General features: G+C 32.8%; 1 protein-coding gene and 1 long non-coding RNA gene across 2 annotated transcripts; one reads left to right on the top strand and one right to left on the bottom strand.

Moving 5' to 3' along the window:
* Positions 1-4,965, bottom strand: LOC133174176 (uncharacterized). Its single transcript, XR_009719085.1, has 3 exons — positions 4,724-4,965; positions 867-917; positions 1-590 (listed from the first exon to the last, which is right to left on the bottom strand). It is a non-coding gene; the product is annotated as an uncharacterized LOC133174176 (long non-coding RNA).
* Positions 4,966-4,975: 10 nt separating this feature from the next.
* On the top strand, positions 4,976-15,364 carry LOC133174175 (putative divalent cation/proton antiporter TMEM165). Its single transcript, XM_061309239.1, has 7 exons — positions 4,976-5,318; positions 6,444-6,666; positions 6,846-6,944; positions 7,363-7,439; positions 11,859-12,035; positions 13,630-13,735; positions 13,963-15,364. Exons 1-7 carry the CDS (start codon positions 5,193-5,195, stop codon positions 14,034-14,036), a joined length of 882 nt encoding a protein of 293 aa, XP_061165223.1. The 5' UTR covers positions 4,976-5,192; the 3' UTR covers positions 14,037-15,364.
* The last annotated feature ends 7,511 nt before the right edge of the window (positions 15,365-22,875 follow it).

Genomic DNA, 22,875 nt, shown 5'->3' with positions numbered 1-22,875 from the left:
TTCACAAGCGAGTTTATTGGTCTGTAGAGACGACTAACGGTTAGGAGGTGGATAGAATATACAGATTTGTTATAGAATATGTCTAGAATTAGGAAATGAAAGGTAGTTGATTGACCAATGCTGGAAAGTGGCGAAATAATCCCCAAAGTGCGCAGAAAATCTTGCGCCGTAAATTGCACCATATTTGCGTTACAGGATCTGTAGCTTTATGGCTGAAGACTAAAATATAAAATCATAAGGCTAAAGTTCTGCAGCTAATTTTTTTCGACGTCAACTAACTTTGATACATTATATTATCATAATTGAAATCTAGTCCAATTTTTAATAGATCTAGCATATATAAAAATTTAACGTCATTTTTTTCCAAATTTTAACACGATTTCTTGTGTGTATTTTGAACACGATTGCAATATAATCTTGTCTTAGGGTTTTTTTTTTTAAATATTTTATAATATTTTCAGTGATGACCCACAACAGATTTATCCAATCGTGGGAATATGCACTACTTTTCCGTCCCCGTCTGTAAATAGCCTGACCCGGTCTGTCCGGTAGTCCATCGTCACACAACTCCCTTCCGGCAGAACCTGGATCTGTAAACAATGATAAAATGACAACAACAAAAAATCGTTGCATGGGTCTATATATTTCTGAAGAGGAGAAAAATATAAAAATAATTAAAAAGGCAAAAGAATTATCATACTGCGACTTTTTATAAAGACATTCGAATATATTATTCAGTTCCTACACGCGAAATTTAAAAACTTAAATGGTTTTAGAAAAAAAGAAAAATTATGCTACAATGAATTTAATGGGGAAAATAATATATACATGTAAACATAAATCACTGTTCAAAATGTTTGACTTACTGAAATATTAGGGTACTCGGATCTTATACGCTTCTCAGCTTCTTTCCAGGGCTGCGTAGCAAAAAAAAAGTTATATTTTACTTACTTAATTATATTGCCGGGGATTGAAATCAAAAAGTTCCTAAATGAAGAAGATCAATGTAATATTTCAGAAAATATATCAATTGTATTGAGTTATTTTAAACTGATTTCTATCACTTATGTTTATTATAAAAATAAACACTTCACGAAATCATTTTCAATTAATCAAGAAGTTTCCCAGTGGATTCAGAGTAGATTATTTACAGGTTACCCTGAATCACTCGTATATATTAAATTTAAGACTTTATTATGCTTGAAAATTTAATCAATTTTAATATTTAAGAGCCATTCTCTGTAATGACTTTAACTTTTATATAGGAGCTGTGGCATGCATAGTCTCAGAATTTCTCCAAACTCTCTATGATGAAAGTCTTTGATACCATTAACTCAAATCAGGTAAAAATTGGTTGCTACGTGTCATGGTTACCATAGCAACATGTCCTAAAGTTTGAAAAATGTCATTTTTCAACATGTTAAAAGTCCTTCAGTTAACGTTTGCAGCAAAGCAAACAAGTGACAATGACTGTTTCTGGAAGTTGAAGGCCTGATGTTTTAAATGCATGATAAACATGTTTGGTTAATCAACTATTACATACGTTACTATGGAAACAAAGTATTCAGAAGTAATAATTTTGTTCATTTAATTTTAATAAGTCATACACTTAAAGGTGCTTAGACACAGATTTGAAGTTAATATTTTCTCAAAATTTCTGTATAATATAACGACTTATATATTGCAATAGCATTTCACACGAAAATATAATTAAAAACTTATTTTATCTGGAAATTATTGGAACTACGAATTCCTGAACGCGTTTGATTAACACATCCTTGCACTTTCACAAATTTTATTTTTATCCTTAATATTTAAGAAAAGAAGCGATTTTGTTTTGTATTAATGAAACACATTACATCTATAATCCAGAAAATTCAGAGTAGAAATGTGCGAAAGCAAACCCCCTCACTAATTTCGTCAGCCCGTGCTCAGTGTTGTGTACAGAGTTTAACAAATTGAATACACCCGTGAAACGTAAACTGTTTCTGTAAACCGGGCACGAGCTCTGTTATTGTTAATGTTTACGATTCACCGGGTGAGTTCAGTTGTTAAAGTCTGCACACACCACTGAGCACGGACTGACAATACTGTGAGTGGGTTTTGCTTTCGAACATTTCTACTCTGAATTTTCTGGATTATAGTTTTAATACTTTTCATTTATACACAACAAAACTGCCACTTTTCTTAAGTATTAAGAATAAAATTAAAAATTGTGAAAGTGCAAGGATGTGTCAATCAAACGCGTCCAGAAATTTGAAGTTTCAATAACTTCGAGATGAAATAAGATTTTTATTATATTTTAGTATGAAATGCTATAGCAACATATAAGTCATGAAATTATACAGAAAATCTGAGAAAATATTAACTTCAAATCTGTGTCCAAGCACCTTTAAGAATGAAAACAATTTTAGGTTGAGATGCTAACAAATAATAGACAAAAGATCCTTGTAACATATACCAAGGACGAAATATGATATTTCTTATAGGTTGGCAATGGTTGCCATGGTTTTAATACCACGAAGGGATTTCAAATTTACTCCCTAAGTGTTTCAATCTTATTCTATCTTTTTAAAAAGCATATTTCTATATAACTGATGATCAATTTTTAAAGGCGTTGGTGTGACCCTAATTTTCACATTTCAAAAAAATCAAATTCAATTCTTTTAATAGAGCGTTGCTATGGAAATTAGCCGAAAAAATATGCATAAAATTCTGAAAAATATTCTGTTTCCTTGGATACGTACCCTTGTACGTAGATTCCCAAAACTTTTATGATTGATATATATGAACAATTAACCTGACTTTCAATTTTGACTACCACCCAATCTCTAACTGGATGCAAAAAGCTGGCACGTAGGGTTTAATATTGATATAAAATTAACAAAATCGAACATTTTCACTTCTTGGTAACCATAGCAACAGTGCTGTGTTTTTCAACAAACTTTAGCAATATATGATATTCAACTTTAGTTCTACCGGATAAGTACTATTCAAGGCGAGTCAAATAATATGTTTCTTGATTAAAAGGTAAGTAAATTCCTAAGACAGTAAAAAAAATATCACTTTAAACAACTGGTACGTTATTTCCATGGTTACACTGCAAAGTAACAATTAATCCCAATTTTTCTTATGTTGTGGGTTAGGGTTGGATACCGTTAAGGATGAAACGGTACGATACCATACCGGTATTTTTAAAACGATACGGTATTTTTAACGATACGGTACTATACCTCGATGAATGAGAATGAGAGCTCATTTGATAACAAATGTGCTTTCACCAATCTTCAACCATTCATTGTTATAATCTAAAATGAGTTTATAAACTATGTTATATTTCAATCTTTTAATAAATCATCAACAAAACAAATAAATTGAATCTCAAACAAATTAATTTAACTTGATACAGCTGACCGCTTCACCCAGTTGCCACTTGCCAGGACCCATTTTTGCTTGGTCGCACTAAACGACGAAACATTAAAAATGGATAGATATGCACATCACATTTTTGCGACATTTTGCTTTTTTTTATTTACAATTATTATCAGTTTTTATAAATAAAATTAAAACACGATTAATGTGAATGTTTTTTATTTTTAAATATACGTATTGATTTACCTCGAATATCGGCAGTCAAAAGCAAGTATTGTACTAAGCATCCAATTAGCCTACCATTTCAATGCACGGAGAATTTTATTTTAGCGAGTCTGGAATCTCTTTTTTAAAAATCATTTTGAATGTATTAAAATGTTTCAAAGATTGAGAAATACCGTTATAAGTACCGGTATTAAATGAAACGGTATTTCACCGGTATTTTTGAAGTAACTATTCGGTACGGTATTGGTACCGAGTACCGGTATCCAACCCTATTGTGGGTGTTGCAAGGTCCTACATGTAAGGATGTTTATGTGCCAGTCATGAATTTTATTGTTTTTCCTCAAGATAATAGCATTAACCCAATCTTAGCAACAGATTTTGCATGATTATACTGTGTTACCATGGCAACCATGAAAGTTATTTTTAGATGAATATTGCCGATACTTAATTACTAAAGATCAAATGTTTTTATAGTTTTTCTTAGGTTGTTGATTGAGTTTGATCATGTAACACCTATCATTAGTGAATATTGAGCGTTTTTCAGCATTTTTCAGCATCTAATATGTATTACAAATGTACCCATGGTTACCACTTACTTAGATATGAATTCTAAATAGTTTCTTTATAGCATAAGTGGCAACAAGGTGTCATGTTTTTGTGAGAATGGTTTGTTTGTTTTTTCTTAGTCTTTATTAAGGCTTAATAAAGATTCAAAATAGCTGAAAATCTCAATTTTTCCAACTTTTCTGGCTGTTACCATGGCAACCAAGACACATAGCAACGAAATTTGTTTTGATATATGTTTCTGGTGTCAAGTTGTAACAATGGGCAAAGTTTCATCAAAATCAGTGTCTATGCGTGGCAAAGAAGTTTAAGTGGTTACAGAGAATCGCTATTAATATGCCTGTAAATGTTGTAATATTGTAATTACGTTTTCAACTGTAAATATTAAGTGAATCGAACTCAAGAAAGATTTATGTATGCAGTTTATTACTCTCTCTCTCTCTCTCTCTCTCTCTCTCTCTCCTCAATTCATTTGTAAATATTGTTTAAAAAAGACAGACGACGAGAAAATTACCTTCTATATGTTGTCATATTCTTGCATGATCAGATAATGATTACTTACAAGTCCCACCACTTCGGGCCACTCTGAAGTTGACATGATGGAGTTGTCTCTCTTGAATTATTTCACATTATGCCATCGTTTTTGACTTGAACAGCGTCCAAGGATGTTTGTAAAGAGAAAAATGACGATTATGATTTCAATCCCCAGCAATATACGTAATTAAGTAAAATAAATACTGATTTATCGGCATCAAACTGAACTAAGAAGCATTAACTTTTCTCAAAGAGCGGCTGTGTTTTTCTGTAGTAAATAATCGGGATCAAAAGTCGAAAAAATAACCCGGAAGTGAACAGGTGTCGCACTGTGACGTCAAGCTTTCACGTACAGGCCAGTGTCAATCCAAGGATGTGAGTGTAAATGCATGAATGACAGCTCTTTTATCTTTATATTTGCCGAATTATCGATTTTTGGGAAATCCTCTGATTGTTATATTCACCAATTGTAAAAGACGTTTTCCGGGTTCTCCAAGATGAAGGGAAAAGCTACGTTTATTGTGACTGTCGTGTTCATAGTTTCAAGCTGTTTGGTGCTAGAAAGTATCTCAGAACCGATCAAAGATGTGTCGGAGAGCTCTAAAGAACACGATTCTAAAAAGGTAACGATATTTCATTGATAATTTCATAAATGTTTACTTGTGTACTTTCACTTGCATAGACAGCTGATAGAGGTAAGAAGCGAAGAGACGGTGAACACACGTGCATGCAGATATCTGACACCTGTCACATTTGACCTAGCAGACGTGTAATTAAGATGTATAAATTGGTAGCAAGGTCAGTCCGCCTAGAAACACGTTTGATTTGATGCCTCTTTACCCATGATCTGATGCTTTTCATTCATATTAGTGAAACACAAAAGATATCATTTTAAGTATGACCTAGCTATGTTTGTGGTCATACACTAATTCTCATGGCAGATATATTCTACCTTGGTCAGTATTGGCAGAACTACAATTTTTTTAGTCATATAATTTAATTCTTGTTATGACACGGTATTTGATTGGGTAAAAAAATTACTTTATATCGTATTAATTGGGTTGCCTAAGCACAATGACATGTTAAAAATGTAATGATCCGCCTGATGTTACATTTAAATTTTTAGAATTTGAAGTCATTTTTTGAGGGCAATCATCTTTTTTTCTTACACTAAATGAATGAAAATTAAATAATAAGGAATGAATTAATAGCTACCCAGTTTATACCGTGTAAATTGGGTAGCTATTAAATTCATTCCTTAATCAAAAAATAACTACACTCATATCATGCTAAAAAAAAATGTTTAAATGTTAAATGGTTTTGGTTACCACCAAATTCAATCTTTCAGTAAAATGATTCAGTCTCCAGTAGATGGACATGTTTTGTGGAATTAAAGATATTAGATTTAATGAGGTTCCTCTTATTACTTTGTAGTTAATGAGTATTAAACAGTAGTTTTAAAATTTAGGTAACTCTTTACTTTTCAAACAGAAGTTGGCATAATTGTAAAAAAAAATAATAGTAATAAAAACCAAGCATAGTCTTTATTTAGTACAACAAATATAACAAATTTTAATATGTTTTACGGTGCCACCGAGCTTGAGATGAGCACAGTTGTATACCATACATCTTGTATTATATTTGTACTTTGACAGAATGAGGAGAGTTCAGATGAGGGGTCTTTTATCCACACACTGTAGAATGCATATATTTATGTGTGTGAATTCTGTTTTTCTGTACTTTGTCAGAATGAGGAGAGCTCAGATGAGGGGTCTATTATCCACACACTGAGGAAGAGGAAGGGGAATCTCGGATTTCTTCATGCCTTCATTGCCTCCCTCTCCGTCATCATTGTATCTGAGCTCGGGGATAAGACATTCTTCATCGCGGCCATCATGGCAATGAGACATTCACGTCTGACAGTATTCTCTGGAGCTTTGGGTGCTCTAGGATTAATGACAGTTCTTTCTGGTAAGAATTACTGTTTCTACTGGTAGGGTAATTTTGTTACTGAGTTTAAAATCTTCTTAGAAAAGATTTCAGAGTAAAATTACTAACTTTACATCATTGTCTGTAAGTTACATGTAGATATATATGAACAAGAACTGTGTGATTTTTTCTGCCTGATTTATTTTCTCTTCTTTCTCCAGCTCTTCTGGGATATGCTACCACCATTATACCAAAAAAAGTGACTTACTATGCTTCAACGATCCTGTTTGCTGTGTTTGGAATGAAAATGATAAAAGAAGGTAAGAACGCTAATCTGTATTACAAATTATAGAATGATCATTATTTAATATGTCCACTTTTTAGGTCACTTAGTGACCAGTGTGTATCACTAATGATCCATCACTCCATTTAGTAGTCACAGGCCCAGGTGATAAATGTTAACCTTGTAAGAAATTAAAACGTCAATGTTATTATTTATTAATTATGCAGGAGTTTGACATTCAGGAATGTTGTCACAATCTTGTTACAAACTCTTCCTTTTTACATCCACAATGTTGAAGTCTATAAATGTTAGGAAGTGTGTGATCTTGTTTTCTTCATGCAACATGCATATAAGTCTTATAGACCTTGACCTACTTCTGATGTGTTTCATTAATGTTGAAGGTTGTGATATATTGCCATGACATTTAGAATCCTACAAGATAATTTCTATTTCAGGTTATGAGATGTCCCCTGATGAAGGACAAGAAGAGTATGAAGAAGTTCAAGCTGATCTTAAGAAAAGAGAGGAAGAGGTCAGAAAAACGTTACCTTAAAACATCAAAAACATGAATTAAATCATGGCAAATTAATATTATTGGCTTTACTGTTCCTTTTTTTTACTTTTTTTTTTTTAAAAGAAGGGCTAAGAACTATTTTAAATCACTTTATAAAACCAGTATTCTGATTTCTGGGTCAATTGTTTTTTTTTTTTAAATTGCTTTCATCACACTGTGGGATTCAATTAAAAAGACACTTATGGCCTAATTTGATTTAGATTCATTTCTCACTATTACAGTGCATAGGCTTCTTTTAACTACTTATCTCACCTGTGTAACTACTTACCTGTGAAACTAGTTATTTTACCAGTGTATCTACTTATCTCACCTGTGTAACTACTTATCTCACCAGTGTAACCACTTATCTCACCTATGTAACTACTTATCTTACCTGTGTAACTACTTATCTCACCTGTGTAACTACTTATCTCACCTGTGTAACTGGTAATCTCACCGGTGTAACTACTTATCTTATCTGTGTAACTACTTATCTCACCTGTGTAACTACTTATCTTACCTGTGTAACTACTTATCTCACCTGTGTAACTACTTACAGACCCTGAAACGTGCTACTACCCCACACGCACGCTGCACGAACGGTACACGCTCGCTACACGGTTTGCACGAAACGCTGCACGGTTTACACGAAACGCTACACGGTTTGCACGAAACGCTACACGGTTTACACGAAACGCTTTGCACGAAAGGCTGCACGGTTTACACGAAAGCCTGCACGAAACGCTTTGTACACGTTTCTCACACGCTTTGTACACGATTCTCGCACGCTTTGGCCTCGATCTGGATTTTCTATTCGGAATCTCTCGGACTTTATTTCAATTATTACGGATTAATCAAAGATTAGTTAAGAATTGCAATCATTCAGATTAAGATTAGAACTCGCTACACCAGTACTATATTTACAGATAAAATAGTCAATGTTCAGTTGATATTAATTAATAGTTGTCACTGAGTATGTGACCCGCGCGGTGAAATTCTTATCATCGTCTGTGTACAAACCTTTTCTCACTAGACTCTAAATTACGCACTGAAAAAAATAATTATATTTGTAATTCATAATCTTTTACAACATTTATTGTTTTTACAATTATAGTTTGATATTTAAAATGTCGTTTTATTACTGACAAATAAACTCAGTTATTGATTTGAAAAAAAAAAATATTAAATTGCGTATGATTTCTGTAAACGGATTTATTTTCTTTTCCTTTTTTTTTTTTTTTTTCTTATTGATTGATTTATAATTTTTTTTATTTAGTAAAAAAATTATTTCATTTGATTAAATAAGGTTCTGTTTAGAATTTGCAAAGGTAATAAGTAAACTGTATCAAACAGGAACATTGTGCAGGAAAGGGGGGGGGGGTAGATTACCGAGATCTTACTGTTGTATCTTCAAATCTGTACATGGTTAAATATAACAGGCACTTGTTTCAGTAAGTATACCATCGGGGAAAAATTATCATAGAAACAAGTGCCCGTTCTAAGAAAATAAAAGGATAGCCATATCCAGCGGGACCCGATACGTGCAATTCATTAAATGCACATTATTCAGAATGGTAAGTATATCGTTTCATTACAGAGTTAAACCTTAATTTATCATTAAAATTTATATGGTAGAAAAGCCGGGGGATAGGTATTGTAATTATTTAGTTCTCTGTTGAGGCATTGTGTTTATCAAATAAAAACAATATACTCACCACCATTTCAAACCCCGTCTAGACCAAAAAAAAAAAAAAAAAAAAAAAAAAAAATCAATAATTAAGTAATCAATAGTCGCGGCTCTTAACATTACCTTCAATATATATGTATACATGTCCAATCCTAAAAACTGAAGAAAAAAAATGCTCTAGAACTGCGTGATTAATAAAACAACTAATATATAATTATTCAGAATTTATTTCTTTATAATTTTATTCACGAATACACTGGAAAATTAATTCACTGTTTACAGACAATAGGATAAATCTAAGAAATAAGATCCACGGGTATTTATTTATACCCATTAAATACTAATAAAACGTTCAATTTCACGAATTAAAAATCAATCGTTATTGTCGGGTGTCATCTTAGCTATGATTGACAAGAGATAATACATGTAGCAGAACAAGTTTAAGTCCCAGCACGCGGAGTCCGTGATCGCTGTTGTAAATAACCTTGATCACTGTCGTAAGAAGAGTGTTGAAAGCGTAAAGAAGATTCCAATATATTTTTAAGGGGTGCATCGGGCGCATCCCGAAAGAAACAATATTTAAAAAAAAAAAGAAAGAAAATAATCAATAAAACACTTGTTTAAAACAGAAACTCAATTCGTGTTTTCATTTGATCACCCCCCCCCCCCCTTCCCGGAAATATTTAACCCTGTATTTGCCGATGCATGTGAGTTATAATTCATTTATATGACTATTATAAATCAACCAATTTTATGCATAAAAAAAGACTATAAATGACTCATCGTTTCAAAATTATTTGTATCACAATCTAGTAATATAAGAAAATTATGTTCGTTTATAAAGAAAATCAATTAACTGTGCTCCCGGCCTAGAATTCCAATACTTCACATTTATAGCAACGCACTAAATTTTGCATTTTATTTTTCACTCCTGCAATATCTATCTATTATTTTGTATTGATCACCGATATGTTCTTGTAATCTCTATATCCCATAATTGTAAAATGGTGAAGTGATTCAAATAAATGAATGAAAAAGACAAGACCGGATTCCAAATGAATTTTTTTTAAAAAATGTTCAGTATTGCTCCCTTTAAAAAATGTATTGAATCAAATACCTTAAAATTTATGTGCATATAATTAATTACTTTTAACACATTTCTGTCCTTCTTTATTGAAATAAAAAAGAAAGAAAATCAAACAAATATGTAATACATTACCGAGTAATTTTATTTTGTTGTTTCCGAATTTTTTTCACCCTTAAAATGCCACCATTATATATCCGGATAATATTAATTAGAAACAACACAGAATGACATGTTGATCCATCGATAGCCATATTTAAAATAAAAGGACTTCCGAATGAATCGTACACGTTTCTCACACGATTCTTGCACGAAAGTCGCACGTTTCTCACACGGTTCTTACACGAAAGTCGCACGTTTCTCACACGCTTCTCGCACGCTCGCTACACGGTTTGCACGAAACGCTTTGGAGCTTACACGAAACGCTGCACGGTTTACACGAAACGCTACACGGTTTGCACGAAACGCTGCACGGTTTACACGAAACGCTACACGGTTTGCACGAAACGAAAAGCGCGCGAAAGTCACACGCTTTTTTGGGGTAGTAGCACGTTTCAGGGTCTGTATGTTAACTGTGTAACTACTTATCTTACCTTTGTAACTACTCATATCACCTGTGTAACTACTTATCTTACCTGTGTAACTACTTATCTTACCTGTGTAACTACTTATATCACCTGTGTAACTACTTATATCACCTGTGTTACTACTTTTCTTACCTGTGTAACTACTTATCTCACCTGTGTAACTACTTATCTTAACTGTGTAACTACTTATCTTACCTGTGTAACTACTTATCTTACCTGTGAAACTACTAATCTCACCTGTGTAACTACTTATCTTACCTGTGTAACTACTTATCTTACCTGTGTAACTACTTATATAACCTGTGTAACTACTTATCTTATCTGTGTAACTACTTATCTCACCTTTGTAACTACTTATATCACCTGTGTAACTACTTATCCTACCTGTGTAACTACTTATCTTACCTGTGTAACTACTAATCTCACCTGTGTAACTACTTATCTTACCTGTGTAACTACTTATCTCACCTGTGTAACTACTTATCTTACCTGTGTAACTACTTATCTCACCTGTGTAACTACTTATCTCACCCATGTAACTACTTATCTTACCTGTGTAACTACTTATATCACCTGTGTAACTACTTATCTTACCTGTGTAACTACTTATCTTACCTGTGAAACTACTAATCTCACCTGTGTAAATACTTATCTTACCTGTGTAACTACTTATCTCACCTGTGTAACTACTTATCTTACCTGTGTAACTACTTATCTCACCCATGTAACTACTTATCTTACCTGTGTAACTACTTATATCACCTGTGTAACTACTTATCTTACCTGTGTAACTACTTATCTTACCTGTGTAACTACTTATATCACCTGTGTAAATACTTATCTCAACTGTGTAACTACTTGTCTTACATGTGTAACTACTTATCTTACCTGTGTAACTACTTATATCACCTGTGTAACTACTTATCTTACCTGTGTAACTACTTATCTTACCTGTGTAAATACTAACCTGTGTCACTGTAGATCTCACCTGTGTAATTACTTACCTTACCTGTTACATTATTGTTTTTTTTTTATTACAGTTAGAGAAGCAGAACACTCCAGTAGAGGACATAGAAACAGGCATTATACGGACGCCAGGCCGTCGCTGGTTCCAAGGAATTCTGGGAACCATATTTTTACAGGCATTTACGCTGACATTTTTAGCAGAATGGGGAGATAGATCTCAAATAACAACCATTGTTTTAGCAGCTAGAGAGGTAGGGAAGTGTTTTGTTTCTGACAATTTTTATTTTTAGGTGAGAAATTCAATTATTCATTACTTAAGATCATCTTGTACTTGTAAACCAGTAGCCCTTTTCACAAAAAATCTTAAGTTTTTGCATAGGATTTTAACTTAAGAATCTTTTACGACAAATCTTAAGTGCGTTTCACGAACGCATTCGTAGCAGATTGAACTTAAGATTTTACTTACGACAGACTTCATCCCTAGCAACGACTTCAATATGCTTTATTATCCTTAAATCAATGGGTGAAAATAAAAATAAAACTTAGTTTTCAACATATGTCAGCATAACAAACATTACTGACAACAAATATCGAATGCAATCGTTTGTGAAGCAGGGAAGTTTAAAATCTGACGTCACAATCACAAGTCTGACGTAAAAGTAGGTCATACGAAAATCTTAAGTGAAACTTCAATCGTAAATATTTTGTAGTGTATTTCATTTAATTTTTCGACATTGATTGTGATAAAAATATAAAATATAAATAGAAGTTGCTTAAAAAAGTTCAATTTAATGTGTATTTTGGTTTTTGTGGTTATAATTTTACAATTAAATCTGTTTAAAATACTTAAGAGAGGCTTGGGGCTCTCGTAAAGTTACGACCGATTTTGCACTTAAGAATTTCTTAAGAATTTTTGTGAAAACGATTTTTATCATAAAAATTCACTTAAGATAAAAATATGTCGTAAGATTTTTTGTGAAAAGATCCACAGTATTTCACGTTTCAGTTAGCCCCCATTTTTTGAAAAGTTATTGAGAATAATGGTTGTCTATAAGTCTAGGAGCTTTTGCCATAGAAAAGTGAATTTCATTGTTTTCCAAGCAATCTGTACTTACAAGTTCAGCTAGCACATTTGATGTCCTATCTCAATTAGTATTCCGTTTAAATTTTTTTTCTGTGTTTCTATCTTATTTCTTTCACAAAAATAATTTACCTGGAAGTGCCTATACTTCTGTATGTACTTGAATTATTGGGAATTACTTTCAATGAATCATAAGAAAATATGTTGAATGATGGAGAAAAAACAGTCCTAAAATTCATATTATACAGCCATATGTCACAGTACATCTCAATGAATAAATGTGTGAACTGTAATTGATCCTAAATAAACAACATTTTAAACATACAAGTATCTATCATGGCTAAATTTAAGAGTATTAACTCATATCACTTAACACTTTTTCATACTTTTATATATTTTGATTAATGTCATTTCAAATATTCTGTTCTTTAAATGTTTTATGCACAGTGTCCACCACTTTTGAAAGTCTGAAAAATAAAATACCGTTACAAAAAAAACATTCATCACTCTTTGTGCACACAAGTTTAGGAAACTGATGAAAAGGTTTTTAAAAGTCTTTTAAATGTCTGAATTTTGTGTTGAAAAGTCTCTATGGACCTGTATCCGTCTTTGTGAGAATGGGCTGGTGTAATGGTTTACATTTATCTATAAGCTGACATACTTGTCTGTGCTAATCTGTAGATGTATTGATAAACATGAACTGCTGAATTTGAAAATTAAAGTATATTTTTTAATGAACATTTTCATGTATTTACTTTTACCAGGATGTTATGGGGGTAATCATTGGGGGTACTCTGGGTCATGCCATCTGTACGGGCATCGCAGTATTAGGAGGGAGGATCGTAGCTCAAAAAATTTCTGTCAGAACAGGTAAGTAGTACTGAATTCAAAAGTAATTGATTGCAAGAAAAAAAAATCTTAATCATTATTTATGAGAGATAATTTAACATTAATATATAGACATGATAGAATCAATGCTTGTTTAATTCTTAAAGATTTTATACGTTTTCATCCTAAATTTAGAATAAGAAATCCTTTTCAATAACTATTTGTCAGGATTCAGTAATGTTTCTAAATCTCCATAATATTTTTTGCAGTGACATTAATAGGAGGAGTGGTCTTTCTTGTTTTTGCATTGTCCGCGTTCTTTGTGCCGGTACATGACTTGTGATGAACGTTCAGACTTCTGTGTTACTAACCAGACACTTCATACTCACTAACGGCAGTAGAAAACACTGATGTTACTAACATATACAAACTACTGGCCAATCAACCATAGGGGATTTGGCCAAGATAAATAAATAGTGTGTTTCCTATTCCATCCTGAGAAAAAATAGGGTAGGTAGGTAGGGGAAAACATTTTATTTTATTTTAGTATTTAATTGGGAAGCACGCTACCATTTTTCCCCTGGGAAATCGCTGTCAAACATTTTTGATTAATGTGTATAGAATATGCATTTTTTGAAACACAGAAGTTATGGAGATTAGGATTTCTAATAGTGAAACTGGAATAATTTACTCCTGGAAAGATATCTGCAGATAATCTTTTTTAGGGTTTGCTCATATATTTTAGGGTCAGTCGGGGAACCGGAAACACACTATATTTATCTAGGTCTTAATTCCCAATTTTATCCCTCTGCAGTGCAGTAAATGTGTTCTATGTTCACGGCATACTCTTGCCATTGGCAAACTGTATTTCATTGAGCACCATCAAATGTCTCAATCTGTCCACTGACTTTTATCAAAAGTTTAACTGGGATTTTCAAATGTAAACACAATGAGAAGTAGGTTTTGTTTTGAGTTAATGGACGATTTTCTTCTTATTTTAAGATGAGGTATAAATTTTATTTGACTTCCTACAGATCTATCAGAATTATGTTTAAATTTTATTGATAAGAGTCACACATATTTTAGACAATTGATGCTGTATTTATTTTAACAGAATTTAACATTTAAATCGTGAGATTGTCTTGTGCTCAGTTCATTTTGTGGAAGCATTTAAACATTGTACATGTGTATTTTGTTATATGAGAGATGCAATGATGTTTGATATTTATTGTGTGTACATTAGATTCTGACTCATTTATTTCTGTTGTTTACGTGTATTTATGTATTACAGAATGACAGTTTGTGTGTAAATGATATGATTCTTATCGAGAGACTATTTTATTGTAAGGTAGCTTAGTGTGGTATCAAGCATACATGTAATCCGTTCTCATCAAATAATGCCCTGTGACTGTTTTGTAATGTGACTATTGTTCGCGGTATAGAATAAGGACCTAAGTATCAGTACTTTTTATCTGTCTTAGGCTGTGCCAGCATCCTGTCCTACTTATTTTAATTTTCTCCTAAATGTGCCACATTTTATCTGCTTGGTCTCTCAATGGAGACAATTTATGTACAATGCCAGAATCATCTGTAAATATAATACCCGGTACATTCCATTATCGTGTGTTTTGATAACAAAGCTTGATGTCAATACAAAACTTCTCAGTGATATGGTGGAAATTTACTGTAGCAAATCTTGGGTAACTTCCTTCTGTTTTTTTAGGTTATATCAGATTTGTCCATCAATCAGTATCATTTATTTGAAATTCAAAAGAAACGGATTTTGTTACAATAAAAAAAAAATCCCTACTTTTTAATAAATGTTTCTTCCTTCTTTTAATAAGAGTTACCGCCCTTAATACAGTTAAATGTCATTTTCAAAATTAAAACTGTTTCTAAAATCTTGCTTAGCAAAAACTTTGGAAAATATAGTTCCATAGCATTGTTTTTTATTCCCTTTAAACACATGAAAATAAAAATTACAAGGAATTTCAATGATTTTTTTTATTTTGTAAAACGTGTGCCTGACGGCTAACGTGAGGTTCTATGCAAAATATCAGGGTAAAGTGAATACTAGTCCGTGTGTTTATAATTTGTTACTTCATTTGTAACAGAATTTCTTTTCAGATCTTACGAAATTGATATTGATCAAATTGTAACAATTCCCAAATATTTGTATTCGAAATATTGCCATATTGGCGTAAATTCCTGTGGATCCGTGAATTGAAGTATTCACATACATATATCTGAAATTGTTTTTGTAGCTACAGTATTATTCTAGTAAATAAATTCAATGGAAAAAAAAATGCCCAATAAGTCTTATAAGTTTTGTTTTTAGTGCTTAATAAAAATGAAATATAAATGATGAGGCCTTCATATAAAATATTTTCATAAAATGACTTTATCGAAGTATATGCATGTTGATATTTAAGTTTTCCCAATGAAAAAAAAACAAATCGTTACAGTGTTTTTATTCTAATCCTCATCAACACCATGAAGGAATAAATCTGAGGTTAAAGAGTCCACTAGTTTTTAAAATGATAAAATATAACAAAGCTACAGAATCCACATGCATAAAGAAAGACAGATAAAGCATGATAGCCTCGTCTGTTCATCATAAAAATCTTAAAACATAATCAAGAGAGAATATGCAGAAAATACAGGGCTGGGTTGTTTTTTTAATAATCATTCAAAACATTTATAAAATATATACAAAACGCCTACTACACAAGGTTTCAAGAGTATTTTCCAAGGCTGAAGCATTGAGGACCCAACAACAAAAACCACAATAACGTTATTGAAATGTGACTGAAAAGAAGTCTTCAAAAATCATTACTAGTGTAAAATTAAAATATTTGTATATAAAGAAATTCTGAATGACCCCAATTATATATATATATATATATATATATATATATATATATATATATATATATATATATATATATATATATATATATATATACAAACTTTAAGTTATAATTGAGCAAAATGGAAGAATACAGTGACAAGATGTAACTCAGCCTTGCAGCTCATGGCCAAGGTTAAAGTTTCTCAAATGCATGTCTCCATGGTGAAGAGATCAAAAATGTTGGTTCCCAAAAGAGATTTGTCACAAGGGATACACATGTGAATAGAACAACCCTTGCACCACTCATTCAGAATTATGGTCAAGGTTAAAGATTTTCAAAAGTAGTAGGTCATACTCAAAGCTGGATGTCATGAGATAAAACAAATATTGGTATTTAAGGGAAGTTCTTGTCACAAGGAATACACCTGTGAAATATGAAAGCCCTAGCACCAACCGTTCAAAAGTTATGGCCAAGGTTAATGTTTTCAAAAGTTGGTCAAACTCCAAAAGATCACATATATTGAATCCAAGAGAGGGTCTTGTTACAATGACTACACATGTGAAATACGAAAATCCTGGCCAAGGTTTAAGATTTTCAAAAGTAGGTGTCAAATTCCAAGGTCAAGTTTAAAAGGCCAAATACTAGTATGTTGGTACCCAAGGGAAATTCTTGTCACTAGGAATACACATGTGAAGGAAAAAGGCACTAGTTCCCTCCATTCCAAAGTTATTGCCAAGGTTGGAGTTCGGTAAAATTTTGCAAAAATGGGTCAAACTTCAAGATCAAAAGGTTAAATATGCTGGTACCCAAAGAAAGGTCTTGTCACTAGGTCCAACCGGTCAAAAGTTACGGGCAAAGTTTTTTTTCCAGAAAAACAGAAAGAAGAGCACACCAAAAACTATATGTATATACCCCCAAGTCTTCGATTTAGAAAAACGCAAAATATACCACTCAAAAGTGAAGTAAGATGCTGTCTAAACACTTTGATGAATTACATGTCGGACAGTGTTGTGAAAAGGAAGAAGTCTCTTACAAACGGACGACAACGGGACTTTAAAAAATCTTAACCTTTTAAAGAGAGGGAGTTAAAAAAAGCCATATTATCGTCAATTATGAGAAAAGAAAACAAATAAAACACACACAAAACTTTTAAACACCAAAAAAAAAATGTATTGAAAAATTCTTAAAAGTAATAAGCAACTATCTAAAGCTTTTTAAAATTGTACAGCATAAAAATTCAATAAAATCACTTGTAACAATTGCTATGTCCACGATAAAATACATAACAAAAATATGAAGACAGTAAAACATCATTTTTTAGCCTTCAGAAATGTTATTCGGTCAACTGTAACCTTGTCTTTTACATTCGAACACTAAGTAGCACCATTCTGTAATCTGGAAACTTCAGAACGATTGTCGAAAACATTTACACCAGCAATTTACACGCACTTGCACGTGCCCTTTCATAACTTTACAAAGTCAGCATCAACACTGTCTTTCTTGCCCTTTGCGCCAAATTTAGAATAGTGTCTTAATTTGTAATCAAGATCCAGGTCTTTAACGATACGACGAGCCGTGTCTGTCGCCAGGTTTTTAAAGATACTGAAAACAAAAGGAAACATCGTGACGGTATAACGTGAATCGGACGGTCACCCGTCCAAGGGGTATCTAGGCTTCGCTGCAACTTGCAAACTGCCTGAAATTTATAGGGAGACCCTACCGCAACATTAGAAAAGCTAACTCACTAGTGCGGCAGTATAAGTTCCCTATACTCTTTACTTTAAAACTATACTTTTCAATATTTTAGTAAATTGTTATTTTTATCACTGAAGTGAATAAGAATTGGGACTTTCCATTCTTTTTCTGTTGATGGATTGTTTATTTATTTTTCAAATGTACAAGGAATATTAGATAAATTTTTTTATATATATATCAAGTTATGTTCTAAATCAAATAAAAGCGAGGGGTAAACTCACTCATGACGAGTGTCTGGCGTCGAGGAAGATGAGGTGACCACGGAGGGGGGTCCCGGAACTTCTTTGACAGGGACAGGCTCCGACACCTGGCGGCGCACTTTGGGAGCTGAAGAATTAAGGACAGCAACATTTGAAAGTGTAAAAAACAAACAAAACAAACAAACAAAACAAAACAAAACACACATAATGTTGCTTTCTTAAAAACTTTGTTTTGTCATGAACTACACGGACAAATGTTTCATCTAATTTCTAGTATGATATGATATATGCTATCTCGCTTAAACTGTCCATGTAAGGAAATGCTCTTTCAAAAAGGTTAAAATTCAATTATAGCTGATTTTAAGTAACCAGTAAAAATAATTTATTTAAAATAAGAAATCATGTACCTTTCTTTGGCGATGTAGAACCCGTGGTAGCCATGAAGTAGCTATAAAATCAAATACATAAATTACATAAAGACAGCGAGCATCAAACTAATAATACACACTTATTTGTTAAAGACTCGTTGAGGCATGTGGTTTGCTATTAAGCACATTGATTTTCGTAAGATATACATCGTTTCTCTTTGTCTCAAATTACCCCCTGAATCCGATGTTCATAACACCCATTCTACCAATTGTTTATAAATAAATCTTTGCCAAGACTTCGTTTATATATTTTATGAAATTATATAATACTTCCTAATCTAAATTGGAAATATTTTGATAGGTGTTATCAACATTTTTAATAATAAATCAATATGACAGACATATCCAGCTTTGGTACTGTGTTGGAAGTCAAAGTTCGTTTCATTTGAGAGAACATTGGGAAAAAATACTGTGCAGATGTGAAATTAATGCATTCCGGTAAGTAGGTCATATCTAATGGTGGAAAATCTATACTTATAAATTAATAAATTTTGCAAATAAACTCCGAAACGGGTGAACCAGAGTTCTTACTTACTCCTCTAAGAATACACACGATACAAGATGATGTCCGTAAACTATATTTAGATTTCACTTGCATTGTAAGTATCGTACATTAAATTAAAAGTCTACTTTTATTTTCTATAAACAGCCATGAAATAGCAAAAACGTGAGAACGGTGGCGTTTCCGGTTGGCGGATCTAAGTTACTGGCAATTTTTTAATGAAACTGACAACAAGCAATCGTTTATTTATTTCATTAAAAGTCATTACTTAATCATTCAGTCAAAACTTGATTTAAATGATATAAAAGAAATAAGTTGTGATAACTGATTAAAAAGGAAAATCTGCAAACTATTTTCGTCATTCACCGATCGTAATATTGACGGAAACTTCTAGAACACCATATAGCATCGAGCCCGATGTTTAAAAGAAAAACGAGGCGATTATATCTGCTTTAACATAAAAAAAACTTTTGTGTGAATGGTCATTGAAACAGTGGTAAATCATTGATAACACTGTAAGCTGTGAATATATTTATATATCGAAAGACTATTACATATATGTAGTAGGTTTTCCTAATAAATTTATCGGTAAAATTTGTATATATTCCTCACTGAGAGCATCGTCGCAACGGATACAACGGAAGTACAATTTGTACTACGTAATAAACTTGCCTACATGAAAAGAGAATATTAATGAATAAGGCATTATTCAAATACAGTTATGCTGTAAAATTTTGTGCTTTAATCAATACATTTCTTTTTTTAATACAGTCTTTTGTATCAAATACTCGGCCTATTCCAGTGGCGGATATTGGAATCTTGAAAGGGGGGGGGGGGGGCAATTTGGGGTTGGGGTAGGTGCCCACGGACACACCAAAAAAATTGATTTATTAAATTTTATGTATATTTTGGACACAAAACGGGAGGGGGGATGGGCCCCCTCTAAGTCCGCCAGTGCATTCACAGGGCGTTATATAAAAGCTAATTTTTACACAGGTTCTTGGGTCTTGGATTATAAATATGTATGTACCTTATTGATATGTACACAAAAAGAAGAAAGGTGCAGTTTTTACATATCAATAAGGTACATACGTATTTATAAACCAAGCCCCTTGAGTACCTGTGAATATTTACCAAACCAAAAAAAATCTATTTCTCGGTAAAATGTGCATATTCACTGCTTTTATTCTTGACGGAAATGAAATAAGAGCATCTGAAGTACAATATCCATTACATAGTATATACAATATCCATAACGTAGTATAAAACAGGTTTCACAATAAACGTCAATTAATGATATTGTTATTTAAGTTTTACAAGGGGGGGTTGGGGGGGGGGGGTGTTGGAGACGTACTTCTACTTCATGCGGGATTTTGAACGAAGTATTTCTTCCTACTATAAGCCTGTAGGCTGTCAGTAGAAACTACAATATATGTATTATTAGATTTTTTTCTGTCGGTTGTGGTATAAATTCAATTCCCCGCGCTTGCGCGGGATTTCATCTAGTACAGTATAAAGTAGTAATCGCATACAAAAAAGAAAGAAAAAAAGACACAGAATTCTAAAATTTTGAGAATTTGTTTTCTTTCAATTAATATTAAAAGATTTTGTGATTATATATTTCAAACAAAATTCAAATCATTATAATTGAAGGAATATATCCCTTTCCGTAAATGATATATGGTTGAACTACATTATCTCGGAAAACGATATCTCGAGTACCATGGATATCTCGAAGTCAATTGGAAGTCTCAACTGTATTGTAACCTCATATCTCGAATACTTGGCTACCTCGAAGATTCTTCATGAGTTCGAGATGACGAGATTTGACTGTAATTTGTATAAAAGAGAACTGCATGTGTATTATAAGTGGTTGAAATGAAACAAACACATCATTATTTGATAAATGCGTCCACGTAAAGACCCAATGGGAGCAATTTTGGTTGGGTGGGGGACCAAACGTTTTCAGGGGGAGGGGGGCACCATCAAACAAAATTCCTTGACGAGCGAAAATATGTCATCAGATGTTATTTTTGAGGGGGCACCTCCGTAAAATAGCTTCTACAAAATATACTTTTTATCGGCGAAAATCCCCCCCCCCCCTCCCGCGGTTCCTACGGGTCTGAGATATTATATCATAAGTGGATTTTAAAGCATTCGTGGTTATAAAACTGTATGAAAGCTTGATTGGTCTATTGTTATCAATCGACCCGGTAAATTATTTTTTACTCATATGGCAATATCGCTAGCAAATGCCGTTCCAAACTGCTTCTTTATATATTGACACCTACCATAACGGAATACAGTAAAACTCGGTTATAACGAAGTCACTGGGACCTACGAAATTACTTCGTTATATCCGTAACTCGTAATATCCGTATAAGGAATTCGTAAAATTTATATAGCAGGGCATCCAAAAAAAATTTCGCTACATATCTGTGAATTCTCTATATCCGTGTTCGTACTAAACGAGTTTTACTGTAATTTCCAAGATCTCATCCTTAAGACCCATGACTTTCAGTGGCGCATCCAGGAATTTCATAAGTGGGTGGGGGCGGGGGTAGAAGACGGGGGGTTGGGGGGCTGTATTGAAGTCCCCTGTGGGACCAGGGCAAAGCCCTGGTGGGGGCTTAACGAATTCCTACAAATAAGGGGTGTTTTTTCATTGAATTTAGGATAGTGGACATATAAGTTCTACTATTAAAACAAATCAAAAGGGGGAAGGGGGGCGCCGCGCCGGCGCTTGATCTGCCTTTGCCTTTCTCTTATTATTGACCAGCACTTTTCGAGGGAACAGTCAATAACTATTTTAAAGCAATATAAGGTACAATTTTCGTGTCAGACATTTTTGTCCTAAAATTGTAATTTACTATTTCAATGAAAGAAAAATTGAAGCTTTATAAACTTTTTTGATATTGATATTTGCATTGGAAGAGTTATTTAGAAGCTCTGATTGAATCAAAATCAAGTTATTGTCATCCTGTTCAAAAATTGATCTCTTCTATAATAATATACAATTCAATTTACAGAATTCCTTCTTCTGTTCAAATTGAATGCTTAGTTTTAATCTTATTGAACATAAAGGTTTAAATTATATGCCAATTATTATAAAAGCACAATTTTAGCAAAATAAAATTCTCACAGCTCATTTTTTTAAGTCTTAAAAGTCGAAATCATAACTTTTCGCACAAAAACCTTTAACTTATCGATGGACCACTCCGCACAGCATTCGATCAACGCGTCGTCCGCCCTATAACTACGGGGTCCCGAAGTGATAAATGAAAGGCAGATATGATTATTTCAATCAAGAAAGTTTACAATCATTTACCATGATTGCACAATTTTTTTTTCCAAATAAAGCAAGTATGTATCGACATTTTGATTTTAGAACTAATTAATCTTCTTAAGTTAAGGGTCGTCATTTAGCAAAATGAGCCTCTTTATG

The sequence above is a fragment of the Saccostrea echinata genome, unplaced genomic scaffold (assembly GCF_033153115.1).
Source record: "Saccostrea echinata isolate AGI-Se365-2 ecotype Australia unplaced genomic scaffold, CSIRO_AGI_Sech_v1 ptg000057l, whole genome shotgun sequence".
NCBI lineage: Eukaryota > Metazoa > Mollusca > Bivalvia > Ostreida > Ostreidae > Saccostrea > Saccostrea echinata.
This window is presented reverse-complemented; position numbering and strand designations above follow the sequence as displayed.

Excerpts from the sequence above, each read along its gene's own strand:
- LOC133174175 (XM_061309239.1), top strand. The coding sequence starts at position 5,193 with ATGAAGGGAAAAGCTACGTTTATTGTGACTGTCGTGTTCATAGTTTCA. Across the intron at positions 12,036-13,629 it reads TTGTTTTAGCAGCTAGAGAG|GATGTTATGGGGGTAATCAT; the intron begins GTAGGGAAGTGT and ends TACTTTTACCAG. Across the intron at positions 13,736-13,962 it reads AAAAATTTCTGTCAGAACAG|TGACATTAATAGGAGGAGTG; the intron begins GTAAGTAGTACT and ends TATTTTTTGCAG.